At 39.1% G+C, this 24,536-nt stretch overlaps 3 protein-coding genes across 5 annotated transcripts; 2 read left to right on the top strand and 1 right to left on the bottom strand.

Moving 5' to 3' along the window:
• Positions 1-1,393: 1,393 nt before the first annotated feature.
• On the bottom strand, positions 1,394-12,263 carry ptdss1b (phosphatidylserine synthase 1b). The gene is made up of 13 exons (XM_030740273.1): positions 11,972-12,263; positions 11,789-11,880; positions 10,634-10,678; positions 10,417-10,541; positions 9,898-10,056; positions 7,935-8,086; positions 7,394-7,535; positions 6,324-6,436; positions 6,031-6,096; positions 5,155-5,254; positions 4,861-4,920; positions 2,764-2,842; positions 1,394-2,674 (listed from the first exon to the last, which is right to left on the bottom strand). The coding sequence occupies exons 1-13, from the start codon at positions 12,148-12,150 to the stop codon at positions 2,577-2,579; spliced, it is 1,410 nt and encodes a 469-aa protein (XP_030596133.1). The 5' UTR covers positions 12,151-12,263; the 3' UTR covers positions 1,394-2,576.
• A 225-nt stretch (positions 12,264-12,488) lies between these two features.
• mterf3 (mitochondrial transcription termination factor 3) lies at positions 12,489-17,868 on the top strand. 3 transcript variants are annotated; one of them, XM_030741321.1, is made up of 8 exons: positions 12,489-12,569; positions 15,026-15,387; positions 15,498-15,650; positions 15,761-15,950; positions 16,909-17,056; positions 17,138-17,209; positions 17,291-17,452; positions 17,568-17,868. In XM_030741321.1, the coding sequence occupies exons 2-8, from the start codon at positions 15,033-15,035 to the stop codon at positions 17,760-17,762; spliced, it is 1,275 nt and encodes a 424-aa protein (XP_030597181.1). In that variant the 5' UTR covers positions 12,489-12,569; positions 15,026-15,032; the 3' UTR covers positions 17,763-17,868. The 3 variants fall into 3 exon arrangements, with proteins under 3 accessions (XP_030597181.1, XP_030597182.1, XP_030597183.1); XM_030741322.1 differs by having other exon boundaries at positions 12,500-12,541; XM_030741323.1 differs by lacking the exon at positions 12,489-12,569 and adding an exon at positions 12,570-12,701.
• A 3,219-nt stretch (positions 17,869-21,087) lies between these two features.
• uqcrb (ubiquinol-cytochrome c reductase binding protein) lies at positions 21,088-24,446 on the top strand. The gene is made up of 4 exons (XM_030741311.1): positions 21,088-21,172; positions 22,428-22,496; positions 22,625-22,791; positions 24,243-24,446. Exons 1-4 carry the CDS (start codon positions 21,154-21,156, stop codon positions 24,318-24,320), a joined length of 333 nt encoding a protein of 110 aa, XP_030597171.1. The 5' UTR covers positions 21,088-21,153; the 3' UTR covers positions 24,321-24,446.
• Positions 24,447-24,536: the final 90 nt, after the last annotated feature.

Below are 24,536 nucleotides of genomic sequence, written 5' to 3'. Positions count from 1 at the left end.
GAGTGGATTGAAGCCTGGAGGAATGTAAAAACTTTAAGTGTTTGCAACAGAGTCAAAGCAACCCAGCTTATAATTCTTCATAGAGCCCACATTTCTCCTTACCAAGGGCAAAAATTTAAACCAACCTTATCTCCACAGTGTTTAAAATGTAAAACTGAGATAGGCACTCTCAGACATTGTTTCTGGTCATGCATTAAAGCTAAGCAGTTCTGGCAGATTATTGGTGGGGAACTGAATACAATTTACTATTAAATTAAACAACAAACCTTTATTTTTATTACTAGGGATAACTGACCCAGCTGTCACTGATAAATATAATAGAAAGCTTTATAGAATGTTAACTTTCTGTGCAAGAAAATGTCTTCTCCTTAACTAGATAATTCCTTCACAAACACAATGGGAGAAGGCTATTTTGATTTACATATCTCTTGATTACCTGACATGCAGGCTGCACAATAAAGATGATATTTTTGTTAAAACATGGGAACCCTTTCTGATATATATAGGAATGAATATTTATAAAATCTTTACAAGAGCCTTTGTATTGTAAATATTATCAGTGAATATGGTCTTGTATTAGTTACTAATAATACTAAGTGCTATATATATGTATTTTTTTGTATATGCAGCTAATATTGGATTGGGACTCTAGAAACTGATGTCTATGGGCCAAATGTTTGTCTAAATTGTATCTTATTTTATTATTATTTTGTTTTGTTGTTTTTTGTTTTTGTTTATAATTGTTGAAAAATTTAATAAATATATATTTAAAAAAAAAGACATCTTCTATTTTTGCTTCCTGTTTTGGATACTTCCTTTAGGGGTCGTCACAGTGGATCACCTGCCTCCATCTCACCCTATCCTTGGCACCGTCCTCTGTCACACCAACTCTCTGCATGTCCTTCTTCACTACATTCATGAATCTTCTTTGTGATCTTCCTCTTTACTCCCTACTTGGCAGCTCCATATTCAGCATCCTTTGTCCAGTATAGCCACTATTCCTCCTGTGCACATGTCCAAATCATCTCAGCCTTGCCTCTATAACTTTGTCTCGTGTTTGATTTGTTGCATGCCTGATTTAGCTAAGATTTTACGCCAGATGCCCTTCCTGATGTAACCCTCCCCATTTATCTGGGCTTGGGACCAGCACTAGGAGCACATTAAGGCAGTTCTGATGGCAAAAGGGGGTCTAACTTGATATTAGGAAGGTGTACCTCACAAAATTTGTAGCACAAAATCACAGATATTTTAAGCAACTACCTGGGGTAATTGTCATTTGAAATGTCTACAAAATTGGTAAAAAATTAATGTATGTCTTTCTGTTACTGCAGACAAATTAAGGACACAGAACAATAAAATAGTTTTATTACATGATTTATTACCCATAGTCCTTTAATTATGTGTACAAAAACAAGCAAACTCATCAATTTAAATCATACATCAGCAATAACACGTCATACATTGTATGTTTTAATATCAAATAAAGTTTGGTCTGCACTTGAAACAATACATTAAAAGAATCAGTGAACAAGTTAATGCTGAAAATAAAACTAATATCACACTGAATTAATCTGGATCATAAAACAAAAAAAATGCATTTGAAAAAGAGCTTTTCACACAGAAATTATCCTCTGTCACTGAATGTTTGAGTGTAACTACACTGAATGTCACAGTTTTCTGTTGGATACACCATACATACATATACAGCATCACTCCAATTACAAACATACAGATATTGTAAAAGTCACACATATCCGAAAAACTTGAATAAGGCCCCAGTTAGCTAATTAATCCTTGCACTCATTTAAAAATAGAAAAAGACTTTATTTCCTGATGATGCTGTTTTGATTGAATAAACTTACAGTCAATGTGATCAGCACCATCTAAACATAAATATTATATTAAACCAACAAAGTTAAGGGATCATCAAATCATCACTGAATCAAACAATTTACAAAATCTCGAACGCAACAATATTTGTGGTTTTTAGTTTCCTAAAGCTATTATTGTCAGTACATGAAACCATACCAGTCAAAAAAGTTTAGTGCAAATACTCTATACGTGTGTGGTATGGTATAGTGGGTGTGGACTGGCTGGTACACCCCTCACTTGACACAGTTACCAGTATCATGTGTACAGAATCAAAACAACATTATTCTACTGTTAAATAGACAATGCTGTGTGTAGTATGAAACATGTTATTACAGTCCAAATAAGGCACTCTTCTCTCTCAAACTCCAGTGCATGTTACCTCATTAAATCTGTTTAGAAACATCTTTGAGATTTAATAGAAAAGAAGCTGTGTTGCTGATTCTAACTGCAGCTCTATGGAGCTTTAAGCCTCCTGTTGTGTTCTGGCTCCAACTCCCACACTTCTAGCAGTTCAAACAGTATATCAAGTGATGCTGACGTGATTTCTGGAATCTATTTGTTGCATTCTGGGATTTATTGGACCACTGATGCGACTTAAAATAGTCTTAAACTCATCCACATACTGCATACTGTATTCCTCTTGGTGAACGCATCATTTACTCATTCCCTTCACGGAAGTCACAAACGTTCAGTATTAGTGTTGTTTATTGTCTCTTTTTTCCTTGGCCATTCACAAATCTGTTCCTCCCAGCAGCTCTCCTCCGTTTACCAGGCTGCACATTTCTGAAGGAATCTTCCTGAGCTATGGAGCAAAAAGACATAAGAAATAATAAACATTTGAGATGGAGTTTAGTGAAAAGTTGCCACCAATCTGCATGTTATGAGACTGACCTGCAGCACCATCTGGAATGAAACCGCATGAGTCAATAACACTGCTGTTATTGCAGTCACCGCTTTGCAGTGAAATGCTCTGCCAACAGAAATAAGATCAGAGGCATAAACAGTCTGTGCAACTCACTCACTCAAAACAGTTCTCTGGCTTGGTTCAAAACTTACAGGCAATTTCAAAGTACTGGTTTTATGCATCTGTGCTCACCATCAAATTCTAATGGTGGTGGTGAGCCATGCTCACCGAGGCACTGAAGAAAGAGTTAACTGTTGACATTAATGGTCACACCAGAGGGGCATACTACTAAGTAAGATAAAAAAAAAAACATTAAAATATGTTTTATCAGTGCAGCTTGTTGAGTCGTACCTCACTAACACCCCTGAATGAAGCCCACCTGTAAAGTTAAAGCAGTGCAAACTGGGTGTTTTTACTGGAATTTGCATGTTTCCAGTTGGTGATACAGAAAATGGAAAAATGTTTTTATACTTGGTTCTACTGCTGGAACTGCAGCTATTAGACAGCTATTGAATACCTATTCAATAACTAACTATCCAATCATTAAAAGCAATTTCACATTGATCTGCCCACAAACTGAAGCGATTTTCATGTCTCCTTTATTAAGCTATGAGACAGTAACCTTTAATATTTAAATGTATCCGGTTTAAATTTTCAGAACTCCAATGTGTAGTTGTGATGTTGGAAATAAATAACAGCACAGAGAGTGCACTCAGTATTAAAATAGCCTAAATATATTAACAAGAGTTAAATTTTACCGCTCTGTGCGCTGATGAAAGGTGTGAGATCCCCCAGCTTATCTCTATCCAGGAGTGAAATAAAGGACTTAACATCCAGCCTTCTTATGGTTAAAATAATACAGAGTCCTATAATATAGTACCTATATGTGATTTCTCCAATAGTTAATCATGCATAATTCCAATCAAATATAATTCTAATCAAGCATAAATCTAGTGTAATTAATGAGAGAGTATAAAGTTAGGACGACAAGCTGTGCTGATCTGTGTGTTAAAATGAAAAAAGGAAAGTGCAGTAGGGCCCCCTTGTAGACAGGTTGCGCGATACAGGAAAAGTACTGAATGTGCCAATAGGATGGAAAGTGTGAGTGTGTGCATATGTGTGTGTGTGGGGGTGCTGAGGCATATGGACAAATGATTATAAACGGGGGCCGTTAACCACCGACCAACCACTGTGCATTTACAGACTGGAATTATAATGTTTGTCTTTTTGTCTACTCATTGTTGCTGTGCTGGATTAAAGTCTCAAAGCAGTTTGAGGATTTTGTATTCTGCATTCAAAAGTCTAAATTGTGGACATTCAGTTTTTAACCCTGTGGAACAGTAAAGATAAAAATTATGTACAAGTATTACATCTCTTCAGTGGTTCTTTGAAGTTACCAGATCCCTGGGGCCTATTCCTTTCCTGGCCACTAAAATATAACCTAACCAAATTTATCAAGAAGCAAAAATTGTAGAGGGGAGCTGTTGGCAATGCAACAGGCAATGCAGAAACTGTGCAAACGCTCTGAAACTCGGACCCTTAAAACAGCGAGCCAGTTCAGACTTCCTGTATAGGAGTATCTGGCCGATCCACAGCGCGAAATCATAAGATTAGCAATTTTTCTGCAGCTTTAATTCTCTGTTATTTGCAGCAGTGTTGCATTTTACTTTTTTAAAAAAAAAATGTTATTTATACCTTGTTATTACGATTTTATCATCATCATCTGAAAACATCTGTGATTGGAGTAGCTGGCACTCATAGGGTCATCATCATAGGGACTGTGCAGAAGTAGAGTCAAGTGACATGTGAAATGGCCCTTTTTACAGTATGTGAGCACACACAGAGCCTGAAGCAGAAAGCTTGGCTTAACAAAAAAGTTGATAACCACTGGGATTTTAGGTTTTGTCAAGCCAGCTAACACAGACTGGCTGGATTGAACTTCCTTTGTAGTATACTCCTCTGCTCTCTTTGACAAACCGAAATATTTGAAATATGTGCTGTGACAAGCAAACCCAAAAGTATACTGTAGCAAGTTTTAACAACAAAACATACATTTAAGGAAGCAACCTAGGGCACCATCTCACCTTCACTTTATTATGCTCATACCACACCATCCCATATAAACACAGGAGTGTGATGAGTGCCTGGAAGAAATAATATGCCAAAAAATGAATTAATGTCTCTACTTTAAGATAAAAGAAAATATAAACTATTAATCCTGTAAAATCAGAGTTTATATTTGCATAATTTATCAGACACAAAATCTTACAATATCCAAATTATTATCTGCTTATTTTCAATGTATTTTAATAATCGATCACTGTAGGTACTGATAGCACATATCCTTTAATCATACATGCATCCTCGTCTTTTCTTACCAAACACAGCAGCCACAGAAGCACATAGCGAATTTGCGTCTTGGAAAACAAGTCGTGGCCAAATTTAACACAAACAAGTGCCTCCAGGAAAGCGATGGCTCTTAAAAAGACATATAGAATAAAACATAAATAGTGTGTTTGATTTGAACACTTCAAAAATACACAGTTATATTCAACAGTGGTCCCCTCTCTTGGCAGTGCCTTTTCACTGCACTAAATCTTCTATGTTAATGTGTGTGAGTCCAAATAGATGTTCTCCATGTTACTGTTCCCCAAATATTCATTGGGAAACAATTTCACTTCTAAAGGTTAAAATGCAGGGTCAACCTCAGACAAGAGAACAACGTCAGAGTTAAGCTGCTGACAGAGAGAGTGCCGGTCTCGTTGCTATAGTAACTGGAGCAGACTAGGGACATCAGCACCTTTGTGTCTGAGATGACTATGTGACGTTATGAATTTCAATTGATGAGAAGTTACATTGCTTAAAAATGATTTTAAAAGGTTTAAATAAAATTTCAAATTATAGTCTAATAAGCATGAGCCTATCCCAGCTGCCATAGGGCAAGAGAAAGGGTACACCCTGGACAGGTTGTAAGCCTGTTGCAGGGCCAGCACAGAGAGACAACCATTCGCACTCACATTCACATCTATGGCCAATTTAGAATCACCAATTAACCTATCCCCACTAACTCCATGTCTTTGGACTGTGGGAGGAAGCCAGAGTACCCAGAGAGAACCCACGCAGACACGGGGGAGAACATGCAAACGGATGGTGATTTGTTGCGAGGCAGCAGTGCTAACCACTGCACCACTGTGCTGCCCGCCTCCAAAATTCCCCCTAGATAAAGAAAATGCTTAAAAAAAAAAGATACTCACCCAAACACCCAACACTGCGTGCCAACCCGCTTACACTGAGTATCTGTCAGGTATGCGTAATATTGTCTACAAAATATTGTTTAAAAAAAAAGCAAACAGTCAAGCAAACATTAACTTATAGTGTCCTCGCAGGTATCAGAAAGCATTCGAACCTGCCACCGCAGGTCAGGATTTTATATAGCCTAAAAAGAAAGGTTGTGTTTTATAGGTAAAACCTGAATTCAAATGTAGTACATCATAACTACTGCTGTGCATACATTGATAAGTGATGTAAGTTTGAGGTTCGATCGTACCGTACGGTGGGTGCAGTGATGACACCAACGAGGAGGATGCGACACCAGCTGAGAGGGTGAGAGGCCTGGAAGACGAAGATGTGCTTGAGGAAGAATGTATTCAACTCTGTCAGCTGCGAAAAATAGAGGTGTAAGACAAAAGGGATTTAATAGGACCTTATATGGAATAGAGGGTTTTACTGAACATGTGATTCTTTTATTAGGTCAAATGAAAGCTATTCCATAGATAAATTATTAGTGAAAAATTTTAATTAGCAAACAATCAATGGCTGGCTGTCTTGCAAGTACAACCACAACTCCCGACAAGCTGAGACAGTCTGCAAAATGCAAATAAAAACAGAATGCAGTGATTGGCAAATCTCATAAACCCATATTTTATTCACAATAGAACATGGAAAACATCAAATGTTTAAAGTGAGAAAATGTACCATTTAAAAAAAATTAAGGTCATTTTGCATTTTTTTTACCCTAAAAAGTTGGGACAGGGCCATGTTGCATGTAGCATCCCTTCTTCTTTTAACAACAGTCTGTAAACATCTGGGAACTGAGGAGAACAGCTGCTGAACTTTTTGGGAGAGGAATGTCATCCCATTCTTGTCCGATAAAGGATTCATTTCATGATGAAAAGTCTGGACTGCAGGGAGGCCAGTTCAGCACATGGACTCTTCTACTATGAAGCCATGCTGTTGTAAAAGGTGCGGTGTGTGGTTTAGCATTGTCTTCCTGAAATATGCAAGGCCTGGATGGAAGCATGTGTTGCTCTAAAACATAGCAGTGATGCTGCTTTTCCAGATGTGCAAGCTGCAGGTTCCATAGACACTAATGTACCCCCATACCATCAGACATGCTGGCAGTCTGGCTGCCACTAAATTTAAAATGACCTATTTTGTTTCATGAAACAGTAAACTGTCTCATTTTAAACATGTGATATGTTTTCTATGTTCTATAGCGAATAAAATACGGGTTTATGAGATTTGCAAATCATGAAATTCTGTTTTTATTTGCATTTCACACAGCATCCCAACTTTTTCCAAATTGGGTTTGTGTTTCTGAATCACAGCATACACTACCTGCCACAGGATCATAAAGAGATAGATGCCTGCTAGCCTCTGGAACGAGGATTTTGGATCAAACCAGCGCACATAAGTCCAGCTGGCTGGAGTGAACTGGAGCACGGCTCGCTTTATCTTCCCTGTGGTGGTGTGGATTTCCCTGAAGAGAAAGTGTGTCTTATATCAAAGATACATTCATAAATGCACACATGTATTCATGTTTGAAACATTAAACAGGAGGCCACTGTTGAAGGAATCATTCCACCTGTGCTTAAGTAAGGTCTGCTTTGAAAAAGATCTCTTTGAGAATGATTAAGGAAACAAGAATGCTAGTAGGTTTACTGATTATACTATTGACATGTATTTAGACAGGGCCAGACTTGTCATATCAGGCAAAGCCCACTTTTTGCTGAGCTTGTTTATTTGCACAGAAGAAATAGTTTTGTTCTTTTAGAAATGTGTAAACCCACCTGATTTTCTAGTGAGAGTTAAAGACAACTTTGTCTCATACATCCCACCTCTTATCATATATATATTTATAAAAGAATAAAGTACTGACTTGATGCTGGCCCAGCGATATGTCCTCATCTCCAGAAAGTGACAGACGGTCATCCCCAGCCAGATGCCTCCTCCATTACACAAAAGTATGTCGAGTATCACCTGATCCCACCAGCACTCCGCAAAGTTTGGTAGAAGGTGCATGAAGAAGAGCTGTGAACATGGAACAGGCAAGAATGAGTGAATATATGATCATGTGAAAGAGAAATTACACCCTCTTTCAGTTCCGAGGATTTACATGTCAGGACAAAAATCATCTGGTCCTTCCAAATAAATCATACTTAGTAATTTTTCTTATTGTTCTGTTATGAACTTCAACCTTTAACATGCTAACTGAGCCCTCTAGAGTCAGATCTTCATCTCTGACTTGTTTGGAAATGACCTTATAATCCTTCCCAGATAGATGAGCACAAACAATTACTCCAAGATTATTGCTGATGTCTTTCCTCCTTGACATTGTGTAAACACACTCCTGAATCCTCCAGACCAGCAAAAACTGCTGCTTTTATAAAAGGTGTCCACACTTGCTGATGATCAATTGATCAAGCCCATTTGATTAGCAGCACCTGGCTGCTACTTCCCCCCTTAATTCCCCTAGAAGCTATAAGAGTGTACTTAGTTCTTCACACAGTGCTTCTGTATTTTAGGTTTTGTTAAATAATTAATGACAGTGTAACACCGACCAAGCATAACATTATGACCACCTGCCTAATTTTGTGTTGGTCCACCGTTTGCTGACAAAACAGCCCTGACTTGTTGAGGCATGGACTCCACTAGACTCCTGAAGGTGTGCTGCAGTATCTGCACCAAGATGTTAGCAACAGATCCTTTAAGTCCTCTAAGTTGTGAGGTGGGACCTCCACAGATCAGACTTGTTTGTCCAGCACATCCCACAGATGCTCGATTGGATTGAGATCTGGGGAATTTAGAGGCCAAGTCAACACCTCAAACTCATTGTTGTGCTCCTCAAGCCATTCCTGAACCCTTTTTGCTTTATGGCAGGGCACACTTTCAGCGGGTGAAAGGGGTCAGCATCTGCACCCTGACTGGTCTGCAGCTATTCAGCTCCATTCACAACAAACTGTGATGCACTGTTTGTTTATCAGAACCAGAATTTACTTTTTCAGCAATCTGAGCTACAGTAGCTCATCCTTTGAATCGGACCACACAAGCCAGCCCTCGCTCCCTACATGGATCAGTGAGCCTTGGCCGCCCATGACCCTGTCACTGGTTCACCACTGTTCCTTCCTTGGACAACTTTTGATAGATACTGACTACTGTAGACCGGAAAGACCCCAGAAGAGCTGCAGTTTTGGAGATGCTCTGATCCAGTCGTCCAGCCATCACAATTTGACCCTCGTCAAACTCACTCAAATCCTTATGCTTGCCCATTTTTACTGCTTTAACACATCAGCTTTTAGGACAAAATGTTCACTTGATCCCTAATATATCCCACCCACTAACAGGTGCCATGATGATGAGATAATCGGTGTTATTTACTTCACCAGTTAGTGGCCATAATGTTAAGCTTGACTGGTGTATGTCATGTGTAGACAGTAAATTTAGTGTGACACTAATGTGATTTAAGGACTTTACTTATTCACACGCTCTGTGGCACAAACGTACTCTCTGGTGCGTAAATCTGGTATTAGGCTGAGTCCTGTAATCTAATTCCTCAGGTCAACAATTGGCAGCAGTCAAGATCACAGCTTTTGTTAGGTGCAAAAAGCTCATACTGCTGTTCGGTTGTGATAAATTTCTCCCATACAAACAATCCCTGCTGCCTGCACAGATTAATCTGAAGCAGTGCTGTTCTCTCCCACGAGCTGGATTACTACAAATGACTAAATTACTTTTCTATGACCTTGCAGACTCCCAGCTTTATGAATATACACCATGTTTATCACAGATTTGAATCCAGGCAGATCGAGCCTGACATCATGTGGAGCATGCATGCATGTTACCTCAGTGAGTTCCCAGGTTATGCTGATGGTCCAACACAGGCCGTAGCTGCGGATTAGCAGAGCCTTCATGGTCCATCCTGCAAAGTGGCCAAATGCAAAGATGTCAAAGTGGCTCAGGATGCGCTCCCACGTTATCACTGTACAGTTTACAGCATACTCCTGTTAGAGAGAAAACAAAGGTAACAATGCCAACCAAGCCCGCTGATCCCTTCATTTAATAAGATCTCTTCACATGAACCACAATTAATGTAACTTTGTTTTACTGAAATCTGACTAAATTTGTCAAAAAAACTACATAAGTGTGTATTCACAGGTCAGCAGAGTAATGAAAGTTCTTCAAACAGCATATATTATGGGTGTGTAAGAACAGCAGTAGATCTGCTGGAACTTTATTGAAAAAGAAAAAACATCTCAGCAACACAATTATTCTAAATTCATCCAAAAAAAAAAATGCTGTTGAGGACTTTAAGTTTCACTTCAAAAATTTCCAAAAACTTTAAAGTTCAAAAGCATCCTTACCATGATATCAGCCTCCCGTTTTGCATACCGGAGATTTGGGTCAAGCCAGTACATTAAAGTTTTCACTTGCTCCCAGTTAAGGAAGATAAGGAAGACGAGAAACAGGAAGTAGAGCACACTGAGACCTACACAAGACAGGAGAAAAGTGAGTGAGTGAAGATTGGGGTAAAAGAGAACGGCATCTTAGCAGAAAAGTCAGGATACTGTGAACACTCACCAAACACCATTCGCCATATTGCAGGGTGTGGCCTAGTGAAGGGTCCTGAAAAAGAAAGCATCAGAAAGTGACATTAGAATACCAATATGTCTTTCATCAAACTGCCTCATCTTTCAAACCTTCATGTAGCAGCTTTCTAAAAAGTAACACATGAAGCAGAGAACCATCTGTTCTCTCATGTTAACAATTTACTTCATCCCCGCAAAGTTACATATTTTTTTATTGTAATGCACTGTCCACTATGGGCCACTGCTATGTTGCCATCTTTATTCTGTTTATTTTGCTTTGTTGACTTTTAAGAGTTTTTACTTTATTATAAACTATATTTATATTACAAAGATTTCTTTAGATGAATTTTTATTTTCCTTTCTTGTATTTATTTTCATTTTCATTCATTTTTACCTTACTAAGATATTTGTTTTGTTGTATTTTATTTTAATGAGCTATATACTATTCTACTTATTTAAGCTACACTGTATTGCCAAAAGTATTCGCTTGTCTGCCTTCACAACTTGAGTAACATCCCATTCTTAATCCATAGAGTTTAATATGATGTCGGCTCACCCTTTGCAGCTATAACAGCTTCAAGTCCTCTGGGAAGGCTTTCCGCAATGTTTACAAGTGTATTTATGGGAATTTTTGACCATTCTTCCAGAAGTGCATTTGTTAGATCCAACACTGATGTTGGACAAGAAGGCCTGTCTTTAGCTTTAGTTAACACACTATGAAGGGCTTACTGCATTTATTTTAAAGCTACATTTTAATGTCAAGTCATAATAGAAAGGATAAATATACTAATAAATTAGAGCATATTCTTATAGATTAGGCTGGCAGTAATTAAGGTTTTCTTTTGAACACTGCAACACTTTTTTAAATTCTATTTTTGCCTTGACAAAGCCGTATATTTTGTTTAAAATTTCCAATCACTTAATTCAGTCAAGAAAAGTCAAAAACTAGAAATATTTTCTAACACAGAAGAAAACAAAACTGGAGCCAGAGTATAATTAACGCGGAAAAAAATTGCTTAAACTAGTACCTAATCATCATCTGATAGCGATCGATTCATACTAATGAACCCAGTTTTAGAACTACACTGTGACTTAATCATACACCAATATGTTAAAGTAAAAAGTGTATGAGTACTTAATAACTCACCATTAGGAAAGGCCAGGACACTGATGACCAAGAAGAAGGAAACAACCACCAGCAAACCAACACGCAGGTTGTTGTCTGAGTGTTCATTATCCCTGTCATAACACAAATTCGAGTGTTAACTAAGTAATGGGGCTTTTAAACCCATGGTAAACAGCAGCGTACAACTTTCAGGATATTATTTACCTGGTGAAGGCAAAGTACATGAGACTGAACACAGTGCCTGTCAGCAAAGTGATGGTGTGTGGCTTATAGAAGAAGTCAATGGAGATATCCTCCACTTGTTGCTCGTTTATCTTTCGGAAATGTAAGTTATAGTTGGCGTCATCCTTCCTTAGTATTCGGGGTCCAATGGTAGCTGCCATATCGCTCAGATAAAGGCCACCTTATGATTTTTACCAATTCAATTATAACTCCTTACTCTACAAATTGTGAAATAATGAAGCAAGGTGACGTAAAAACAGACCAACAACCAGGAACCTTTAGGACGGACTGAACCACAAAGGGGTGTGGGGGTGTTGAATGCCAAGACGAGTTTTCTAACACTCCCCACAACAGAGGCTATAGACTGTAACAATATTTTTTTTAACAATAACAATCTTTTAGTATTTTTAAATTTCAAATCTATAAAATCTTCATCCTCGTGAGTATAACAAAGGCATCAGTTATTACTAAAAACACACTGTTGTGGTACGTCCCACAGTGACGTTTACGTGGACCTCTTCCGTTAGCGCGCACGTGAAAATACTTGACATTGTGAGGAAAATGTTTTGATTCATAAACAGTGAGTAAAACAGTGTAAAAGTCTGACATTATGTACTGGCGCTGGATCTTTAGACCGGGATTATGGAGAATTATTATTCTGTTAGCATATAACGATGTGACCGTATCAGGCTAACGTCTTCTAGGGCAGCAGGTCAGGAACTGAGCTATCTGCATAGCTAGCTAATCAATGGAAAATTATCGTAAATGAAGGTCTTTGTGAATATGAGCGACACTAGCAGTTCAGCTTTGCCAATTTGAATAACGCGCCATCACAAAGAACTGGATTAGCCATTATGGTCTAATCCAGTGATACCGTGCTTCTGTATTATAGTATAGCATAAACTGCACACTAATTTAGCATGTACACAACAACAAGACTGGTGGAATCAACAGATGCAGTCACTCTGCAGTGACTTGAAAGCTAGATATCTGACACCAGAATGACTTAATCTTTAAGCTGATGTCCTCCACTTTGCATATTTCACTAAAAAAAAACAAAAAAACGGACACTACATATTAGGGCTGCAGCTACTGATTATTTTAGTAATCAAGTATTTTGTCGATTATTCCATGGCTTAATGGTAATAGGATAAAAAATACGTTTGTCTTATTAATGAACAATAATAAATATTCAGAAGAGGAAAAGACACAAGTCTACTTATTGGTTTCCATTTTAGAAATTGCAATGTTTTTATAGTTTAACTGCATATAGCATCCGTCAAAAAAACAACTAAAGCCTTTCATTGTATCTATGTACCATTTTAAAAAAATCTTTTTTTAAAGAAAACATTTTCTTAAATAATATAAATAATAAATCAATAAATGTGTGGTTTTAAGCCATTAAAGGACCAAGTGACAGCTGCAATGAAGAAAACGAGCCTATCGACATTCTCAAAAATAGGTTTTTTTTTTTCCCTGTGCTTTAATGCAACATTTCCTGCTGCAGAAAACAGACATTTTGATGGTGTAGATGTTCAAAATAAATGTTAATAATAATATTAATAATAATTCAGTCTCCAACCCAGCAGCCCTAGGTCAGTGGCTTAGAGTTTTGTTGGCCCGTGTATAATTTTACTGACCTGGGGAGGGAAAAAAATACTTAATATACTTTGATTTTTATATATTTAAAAAAAAAATATGTGGTCCAACTAGTCTATGAGCTACTCTTGCTTGTACTGTTGTCCCATCAGCCAGCTGTGGAGAAGAGGAATATTAATCCAAATAACTGAAGTGAAACAATGAAAGTTGTCCCCTGCAGTGACTGACTGCACTTCTCACACTGCATTTGTTGTCACGCTTCTCACATTTCTGCTAAAGTTGCTCTCTTCCCTGTTATGGCACACTTGTCAACCATTCAACATTTGACCGACACACAGCATCATGCAAGTTGACCAACTTTCAATTGATTTTTTTGGAGGCCTGTACAAGAGCACTTTTGCTGTGGTTGAAAACTCATCTCTGTAGGCTCTCCATAGGCAAATATATATACGCAAACAGACATAATCGCAGTACTGTAAATTAAGCATAAGGCAAGCATTCTTGTAATTTTCTTAGGTAGTCTCCAGGAATAGTTCTTCGGGCTTCTTGGAGGATATTCAAAGCTATTCTTTGGATGGTTGGCTGCCTCCTTTGTACATACACCACTCCATAAGCCCTATGCCACTGAATTTCAATCCAGTTCTTGTGTAATTTGCCATACCTCAGTATTTTCTCCCTGTTTCACTTCTTTAAGAATGGCTTCTTGGCAGTCAGCCACTGAGACCATTTCTGATGAGGCTTCAGTGAACAGGATCAACTAAAGGGCTGGATGGATCTCTCAGGTTCTGTGTCAGGTCTTTCCTGGATGTTTTCCTACTTCCTAAGGACATGACTTTCAAACACTGTTCACCTGCTGTGGATAGATTTTAGGCCTGCCACTACTGTCCTCCACTTGTCCAATTTACTTATTTTTTTTAAGGACAAACTGCAGTAGATAAATGCTCAATTTTCAGCCAATAGCTCTTTGTAAATCACCTTGTTGGTGCAAAAATATCATTTTATTCCTGGCAAACTCTGTTATCTTTGTTTTGTTTTTTCATAGATTCAACTAAAGAAATTGGAACAAATTATGTGTTTTTGCTGCAGGCTGCTTGTAACAAAGTGCCTAATGATACCGTTTAAAATTGGTTCTTTTCTAAGTTGTCTGTTATGTGTGAACACTCACCCCCTTTTTATGCTTGAATGATTCAGTGTTCTGTCAGTGTTAAATCAGGAAAAATAATTCCTCTAAAAAATGGTCAGGTACAAGGACTGGACTGAAAATGAGTGTAAAAGCAGCAAATGTCCAAAGAACAACCTGGAGAACTGTTGCTCAAGACCACCTTAAAAATTACAAGAAAGTCTGGCTCCCTAGAAGCAAAATAGAAAAAAATGAGGGGTGGCTCAACACTTTTGCCCAGCACTGTATATTAAATATGTCATGTTCTTTTCTTACAGGATAAACATGGCCTCTATTTGTGCACAGCTGTGTCTAAGAGGCACGGGTCCTCTTTACTCTAAGACAGTGAGCAATACCTGGCAGTATTACACTCAAGTTCAACAGTGGATGAAGTTGACAAGAGTACCAACCAAAGTTAGTAATGGATTATCGATCAGGGAAAACCACACAGCTCTGGCAAGATTGAGTTGGAAACAACAGATTTGCTTCTACAGTGACTCAACAGCTACTACTCAACATCTGACAACTGAGGCAAAGGAAGGCAACTATACAGAGGAGTTGTCAAGAACTGATGTTGCACGCAAGACCCAACTATTGCCAACCAGAGATGCTGTACCCGTTACTGAACATCACATATTAGGTAGGTAGTGGTTTGCTGCTGTCACTGTTCATTATGAGATTAAAGATGGAAGATTTTTTTTTACTTATCGTGTTGGAATATGCTCAGTATATAATTTCTTTATCAAGCAGATTTGGATGCTGTGGCTCAACCTTCAGCATTAGAAGAGATCAGCGATGAAGAGGCTGTCAGTATATCTGTTCCCTCTGGCATCCCTCCAGCCTCCACCACTCTTAGAGATTATGTTGACAAGTCTGAGACACTTGGCAAGCTGGTACAACTAGGTAATCAAATGGACCACTTTTTTAATCACAGTAAAAGTTCATCTTCAAAATTTTCACCCAAATATTTATTTTTTATTTCTAATCATTCACCCTCCTTTCCTCATTTGCAGGGGTGAACCTGTGGAAGCTGGAACAAAGGCCTAATGTAGGCTCCATGCTGCTGAGACTGAACTTCAATGCAGATGTGGCCCCACGGTTACTGTTTCTCAAAGACATTGGCATTGAGGATTCTCGCTTCGGCTATATTATCTCACACAACCCATTCATTCTCACTGAGAGTTTAGAAAACCTACAGTCCAGGTACCTCAAAGGGCTCTTAATGAAAAATCTTACATGCCGAGGCTCTTCATTCTAACATAAATTTGTCTGATGAGATTAAGTCACACAAAACTATAGGTACCCATAAAATTAAAAAATCTTATCTGACTTTAATTTGCTCGATCTCCTCTTAAAAGTCCTCTTGCATCTTCACAACTTTAAGGCTGTTGCTGATATTTCTTTTATTGCTCATGGTGAGTCCCATTCTGACCACCTCTATATCTACAATTCAATCACAGACTTGAGCAGAGAGCAAACAACAACCTCTGTGTCAGACTGACCCATCATGAGGATCATCATGTATAATGAGTCCTCGTCTGCGGCTGCAGCCCAGAGACCAAACAGTGGCTTCCACTCAGATCTTGAATGTGCAAGCCTGAAGGTCAGGATCGTGATAGGAGCATCCTTATTGTTGTTTTTAATCTTCAGGGGGTTGTGCACATGAATTAAACCAGAAGCAGACTGTCAGTGTGAAGTTTTACTATATTGGATTAAGGTGGCTAATGGAGGACGTCCATTGGAAACAACTGCAACTGTGGTGTGTGCCACTGCATCATTGTGCTGCGGACCACAGTCCATTGAAAACACAGGAGTTTTTTGGCCACGCCAATATGGTTATCCCTCATCACTGTTCCATTTTGTCAGATTTACTGCACCTAATCCTAAAGGTGAAATCTGAGTTAATGGCTTGCCATTTTGACACAGTAGAGTAGATCCAGCTGCACTGGAGACACATAAGGGGTCAGAATAGGATTTCCACAGAGTAATCCAAAAAATGGTGCAAAAAGATGACCTTGAAGGTGAGATTGGACAAATTTAAATCAGGTATACATTTTTATTTATATGTGCAGCAACACAGAGCTTATGTTTGCATCTTGTACACTTTGATGTATTATGTTATGGCTATGAGACTAAATGTTCTCTCTCATCATTTATAAAGGGTAAACTACCTCAAGTCAAAAAAGTTCAGTTCAGAGACGGTCGCATCCATGGTGTCCAGAGCACCTTATCTGCTCAACTTCAGCGTGAAGAGGCTGGATAACAGATTGGGTTTTTATCAGCAGCAATTGAACCTCAGTGTCAACAATGTATGCAGCTATTATGTATCTATCCTAGCAGATATTTGGTTATCACAGTGTGTTTACAGCTTGTTTTGCATTTCTCCCCAGACGCGGGATATTGTAGCTCGTCTTCCCAGGTTACTGTGTGGCAGTTTGGAGCCTGTTAAAGAAAATTTAAAGGTACAGTAAAACCTGGAGAAATGATTAGAAATGATTTGTTTTATTAATGTTGTTCTGAATAGATTTTGATTTATTTTACAGATGTGTGAAATAGAGCTTGGCTTTAAAAGAAATGAGATCCAGCACATAGTTCTTGCTGTGCCCAAAGTTCTGACTGCCAATAAAAGAAAGCTGACCGAGATATTTGACTTCATCCACAACACCATGAAGGTACCCCACCACCTGATCACCAGGTTCCCGCAGGTAGGTCTCTCTTGCTCTTATATTTTTAAATTTGAAACTATGAACAGATTTTCTTTGTGCTTTGACCATTTTCAGAAAAATTTCACTCCAATATCTGACATATTGCTTTTTACAGGTCCTCAACTCCAAGTACTTGCGCCTCAGAGAGCGCCACCTGTTCCTTGAGTACCTCGGAAAAGCTCAGTATGATCCAACCCTGCCCAGCTACATCTCTCTAGACCGCTTTGTGTCTTTGCCAGATGAGACTTTTTGCACTGAGCTGGCTTTGGCCACATTGGAAGATTTTTATTTGTTCCAAAAGACACTTTAATTTTTCACGAAGAACCACACCAGTTATGAGCAGACATTAACATGGAGCATCAAAAGTGTTTGAAATGTATTGTAAATATATGTTAAATAATAATGTTCACAATGTGTGTTGGCTCTTGAATTACTGCCATTATTGACCATAACTGTCTAAAACCACCAGTTCAAGACTTGAGCACAATACATTTCAATTGGGGATCCATAGTAAGTTTTTGGTTTGTTTTTTTTAACCACTATTTAATTATCCTATATAACAAACCAATACAGCACACACACTGGAGCTGGAAATTACTGGCTGTTCATTTGAGAATATTAAGTTTAAACCTTTTTCAAGAGCCACAATTACAGAATCAAATCATGCAACTGTTTAAAGCATGTGAGCTACATTCATTGTTACTCTGAATCTGAAAAATATACTTGCTTGTTAACAATGCATTTTGCCTGCAGTGATGTCAACAAGGAAGCAGGGTAAGGTTAACTAACTAGCTGAAACTTCTCTACGCTGCATGAATCCAGCCATGGTTAGTCTGGTTTACCAGCCCGATTATCTCCAGGTGTTGGAATTAGTTCCCCTGATCATTAGATGGTTCATAATATTAATAACACAAAATCCAGTGTTACAAAGCACTTTGCAAAAACATAATACAACAAAATGCAAACATAAAAAAATGTTACAGTATGTATGCCATATTGTTTTTCATTATTTTATCTGTTTTAAATACAGCTGTGCAAGACTGAAGGACAATGTCTCAGTAGTTAAATTTAAATAACCTAAAAATGCTATCATGAACTGTGTCTGAGGACTCTTTGCCTAGCTTTCTACACTTACTGATCACTTCATTAGGCACATCTGTTCAACTGCTTAACGTGTATATTTAATCAGCCAATCACGTGAACAATTTGAAGCATTTAGACATGTAGACATAGTTGAGATGGCCTGCTGAAGTTCAAACCGAGCATCAGAATCAGGAAAAAAAAAATGAGTTGATGGTAGGATCAGAATTTGGTGTATTGACAAACTGGACTGGGCAAAGAACACTGATGGCCTATACAGGAAGGGCCAGTCATTTCTATTTTTTGAGGTGCCTGAGGTCCTTCAACATCTGCCGGACTATGCTCAGGATCTTCTATGAGTCTGTGGTGGCAAGTGCTGTCCTCTTTGCTGTTGCATGCTGGGGCAGCAGGCTGAGGCCAGCAGATGCCAAACGACTCAACAAATTGATCCACAAAGCCAGTGATGTTGTGGGAGTGGAGCTGGACTTGCTGATGGCAATGTTGGAGAGGAAGATGCTGTCAGTGGCTCCCACACACTATATGACACAGTGATGAGGCAGAGGAGCACATTCAGTGCAAGACTCATCCCACCTAAATGCACCAGAGAGCACCACAGGAGGTCATTCCTACCAGTGGCCATCAAATACTGATGCCTCCCTTAATATGTGACACTATGGTCCATCAGTGCAATTTATTATGTGTGCATTTATACAGCATATTCCAGGTTTATATTTATTATCACAGTCACTGCCTTAATTGTATTCATAAGAATTTCTGTGAGTATTCTTCAAATGTATCCTTTTGGTTTTTATATTATTAGAGTGTTTATTCTTTCTATATGATAAACAGTTGCAGCTGTAACAACTGAAATTTCTCTCTGGGATCAGTAAAGTATTTCTGATTCTGATTCTGATTTGATGGATCCATCCTGCCCTGTATCAACAGATCAAGCTGCTGCTGGTGGTCTAATGTTGTTGGGGGCTAGTTTCTTGGCACACTTTGGGCCCCTTAGTAGAGTCAGCATCATTTAAACACCACAGCCTACTTGAGAATTGTTGCTTACCACGTCCATCCCTTTATGACCACAGTGTAACCATCTTCTGATGACTGCTGATAACACACCATGTTACAACCTAAAATCATCTCAAACTGGTTTCTTGTACAGGACAATGAGTTCACTGTCCTCAAATGGCCTCCACAGTCAATGGATGTCAATCCAATAGAGCACCTTCAGGGTATACACCTGACAAATCTGCAGCAACTGTGATCATATCATGGCAATATGGTCCAGAATCTATGAGGAATTCTTCCAGCACCTTGTTGAATCTGTAGTAGTTGCATTAAAGTAGGTCTGTAGGAAAAAGGGGGTCCAACCCAGTACTAGCAAAGTGTAACTAATGAAGTGGCCAGTGAGTGTATTTTGTTTGTTTTACATTTTGCTTTTTTTGTGTGTCATGTTTATCATGTATTTCATAGATTTCATGTCATTTTTATAGTATTTTTATATTTTGAGACTGAAATATGGAAGGAGTATTTTGAGGAGTTCACGAATGAAGAGAGTGAGAGAGACAGGAGGAAGGCTGGAGGACAGCTGGTGAATCAGGAAGTATAGAGGGTCAGTAAGGATGAAGTGAGAGCAGCTATGAAGAGGATGAAGAGTGGAAGATTGGAAAGGCAGTTGGTTCAGAGGACATACCTGTGGAGGTGTGAAAATGTCTGGGAGAGAGGGCAGAGGACATTTTGAACAGACTGTTTAACACAATCTGGAGAGTGAGAGGAGGCCTGAGGAATGGAAAAGAGGGGTACTGATACTGATTTTCAAGAACAAGGGTGATGTGCAGCACTGTAGTAACTACAGGGGATAAAGCTGATGAGCCATACCATGAAGATATGTGAAAAAGTTGATGAAGAGAGGTGACAATCAGTAAGCAGCAGTATGGCCTCATGTGCTAAAAGGGCTGCTTTAAAGGGAATCAACTGAGAGAAGAAGAGAATCTCTTTTTTTTTTTAAAGGAAAAAGGTTCATTGTATCAGGCCAAAACATTATTCTGTGGGTGCAGTTCCAGAAGAGATGCATCACCTAAGCAGAGAAGCCCAGTTCTCCCTCTCCCCAGCCACCTCCTTCAGCTTAACACCGAGGCATTCCCAGGCCAGCCAAAAGATGTAATTTCTCCAGCGTGTCCTGGGTCAGCCCCGGTAAAACATGCCTGGAACACCTCACCCAAAAGCCATCCTAGTATAGTATCCCAGTGCCTGAACCACTTCAACTGACTTCTTTCGATGCAAAGGAGTAGCAGCTCTACTCTGAGCACCTCTTGAATGACTGAACTCCTCACTCTATGTATGCTTCAGTACTTTGTGCATGGATTATTTTCAAATTCATGGGTGGGACAGAAAATGTCCTGCAATTATAGAATGGCCCTTATACTGTCTGATCTGTGCTGTATTTACACTGTATTTATACTTTATACTGTATTTATAATGTTATGTTTTATATGATTTATACTATGTTAATACTGTTGCTGTCCAAGAACGTCAGCGCTTTCGAGAGCGTGACGTCGCGTAAAGTTGCTCAAACGCATCTTACCCACAACCCACCGCGGTCTTTCTCAGCAGTAAACATGGCGGCAAGGGCACCAGGTAAATTACCACTGACCTGTTCTTGTTTTTCCAGTTTATATTCATTAAATTTCTTGCCATGCCACTACGACCTTATTCTTATTATCCTGCTGTTCACAGTACCCCGTTATGTTTACTCTGTTCGCATAAATAGGCCTTACGGTCCCTTTGACTCGTCTGTGTCCTCTAGTGTCCCCCTGCTAGCTGATGCTAACGGGTGCTGGTCAGCTAACGTTAGCTTAGTGCTCTCTAGTCCCGGTAAAATGAGAGTATTTTTGTTACACCCAGACACCTATTCTGCTCTCCGCGCATTAAACAAAAGCTCCCAAGTGTTTTATTAAATAGCTGATGTGGAGATCAGCTGTCGTTTGGTCTTGAACTATAAAACAACCATCCAGCTAGCGTTAGCTCATTTTTCTTGGAGGTTAATGTAGACGTTCTTCAAGTATGGTTTCATCTCTCTCAGAATGACGGCTGTGTCGTCGTAGTTGAATAGGGCTTATCTGATATTGATAGAGCAATTTTGATTGTTTGTCAACAATAAGGTGAGATATACTTTATTTATCCCAAAAGTTTGGATTACTGGAATTACAGTTACAGCAGCCAGTACAGAATTGGCTCAGTAAGAACCTCAATAAGACAAAAATGACACAGAACGAGTTCAGTTATATAAAAATTTAAATATAATAAGAAGCTCAAGAAAGACAGAACTAATGTTGTATAAAACTGTATGAAGTGTGTTACCATTGAAACTACTTCCAGGGAATTTATTGTAATTCATTATCCCTTTGCTTGAAAAAATTATCCCTGGATTGCTTACAAATGGCCCAAAGTGCTGCTGCAAGGCTTCTCACCAGCTCCTCTAAAAAGTCCCATGTGACACAAATTCTGTCCTTACGCTGGCTCCCCGTAGAGTTTAGGGTTCATTTTAAGATTTTGGTGATCACTTTCTGATCCCTTCATGATCAGATTTCTCCCTGAATTTGTGAGCTACTACTAAGTCTCCAAGATCCACTGATCAGTGCTCCCTGATAGATCTGTGAACACTATTGATATCTTTTTAAAAGGTGCTTAAGATCCACCTGTGCAGGCTTACTTTTTTTTTTTTGGTTTTACCCATTTAGACAGTTTTAATTGTTGTTTTTTGCTATAAGTAAACATTCTCTCGTCTAAAATAATTTTTTTGCTGCCTCACTGATCCTGTGTGTGTGTGTGTGTGTGTGTGTGTGTGTGTGTGTGTGTGTGTGTGTGTGTGTGTGTGTTGTTTTGTTCACAGTTGCAATAGGCAGGCTCCTGGTTGACTTCCGTAAATGGTATTACAACTTGTGTGGCTTCAACAAACTTGGTATGGCCAAAAGAAAAACGAAATAAGTCAGTTAATTATCTAAAAATGTTGCTGGTTTTGAAGGTGCTACATATCAATCCTGCCAATGAAAACAAAAATGTCTTGAGCTTGTGTGTTTTATGTTGCAGGTTTAATGCGTGATGACGTACTCTATGAGGACTCGGATGTGAAGGAAGCCGTCAGGAGGCTTCCGGAGAACATGTACAACGACAGGACTTTCAGGATCAAGAGAGCCCTGGATCTCTCCATGAAGCATCAGATTCTCCCTGAAGACCAGTGGACAAAATACGAAGAGGTACATTCACATGAGTAGATTGAATGTGTTCTCTCCAAGTGGAGATTATTTAAGGGAATAATTTATAGTGCAGATTGTACTTTTAAAATACACTATTGCCAAATGTATTCACTCACCCATCCAAATCATGAAATTAAGGTGTTCCAATCACTTCCATGGCCACAGGTATATAAAACCAAGCATCTAGGCATGCACACTGCCTCTGCAAACATTTATAAAAGAATGAGTCGCCTTCAGGCGCTCAGTGAATTCTAGAGTAGTACCGTGATAGGATGCCACCTGGGCAACAAGTCCAGTCATAAAATTTTTTTGCTACTAAATATTCCACAGTCAACTGTTAGTGGTATTATAACAAAGTGGAAGTGATTGGGAATGACAGCAAATCGGCCACGAAGTGGTAGGGTAGGTAAAATCACAGAATGGGTCATTGGATGCTGAGGCTCATAGTGTACCAAGGTTTCCAACTTTCTGCAGAGTTGATTGCTACAGACCTCCAAACTTCATGTGGCCATCAATTAGTTCAAGAACAGGGCATAGAGAGCTTCATGGAATGGGTTGCCATGGCTGAGGAGCTGCATCCAAGCCTGACACACTAAGTGCAATGCAAAGTGTCAGATGCAGTGGTGAAAATCACGCCTATACAGGAATCTAGAACAGCGGAGACGTGTTCTCTGGAGCGATGAGTCACGCTTCTGTCTGGCAATCCAATGGGTGAGTGTAGGTTTGGTGGTTGCCAGGAGAACAGTGTTTGCCTGATGGCATTGTGCCAGTTTGCCAAGTTTGGTGGGGGTGGGGTTGTACTCATAGTGTGGGGTTGTTTTCTGGAGTTGGGCTCGGCCCTTTAGTTCCAGTGAAAGGAAACCTTAATGCTTCAGCGTCCCGAGACATTTTGGACAATTTCATGCTCCCAACTTTGTGGAAACAGTTTGGGGATGGCCCCTTCCTGTTCTAACATGACTGTGCACCAGTGCACAAAGCAAGGACCATAAAGACATGGATGGGCCAGTTTGGTGTGGAAGAACTTGACTGGCCTGCACAGAGTCCTGACCTCAAGTTGATAGAACATCTTTGGGATGAATTAGAACTGAGACTGTGAACCAGGCCTTCTCATCCAATATCAGTGTCTGACTCCACAAATTCTGGAAGAATAGTCAAAAATTCCAATAAGCACACTCCTGTGGAAAACCTGCCCAGAAGAGTTGAAGCTGTTACAGCAGCAAAGGGTGGGCCAATGTATTAAACCCCATGGATAAAAAATGGGATGTCACTCAAGTTCATGTGGGTGTGAAGGCAGATGAGTGAATTCTTTTGGCATTATAGTGTAGTTTAGTTAAAGATGTGAATTTTAGCCTCTGCTGATTTTCTGCTGTTAATGTTGTGATCACCCCCCCCCCCCCCCCCCCCCTCTTTTTTTTTTTTTTTTTTTTTTTTTTTTTTAAATTTCCCTCCAGGATGTCCGTTATCTGACACCGTACCTGGAGGAGGTGATCCATGAGAGAAAAGAAAAAGAGGAGTGGATGAAGAAATAGGCCATTCTGGTTCACAGCTGTTAATCTCGTCTTCGGTTGGTGTGTGGTCGTCCCCTGGTGTAATATTTAACATGAAATGTAATTACATATATAAGACAGTGCTCATTAAAGAAATGTTGAAACATGTCGGTGTTATTAATTTGATTTATTGGAATGATAAATTACAAACATGTGTACACTAACTAATGAAGGCTCTGTCATGTTTCATAGTTACTT

Source organism: Archocentrus centrarchus, chromosome 11 (assembly GCF_007364275.1).
Source record: "Archocentrus centrarchus isolate MPI-CPG fArcCen1 chromosome 11, fArcCen1, whole genome shotgun sequence".
Lineage (NCBI taxonomy): Eukaryota > Metazoa > Chordata > Actinopteri > Cichliformes > Cichlidae > Archocentrus > Archocentrus centrarchus.
Note: the sequence above shows the minus strand (reverse complement) of the source record. Positions and strands in the feature narration are given on the sequence as shown.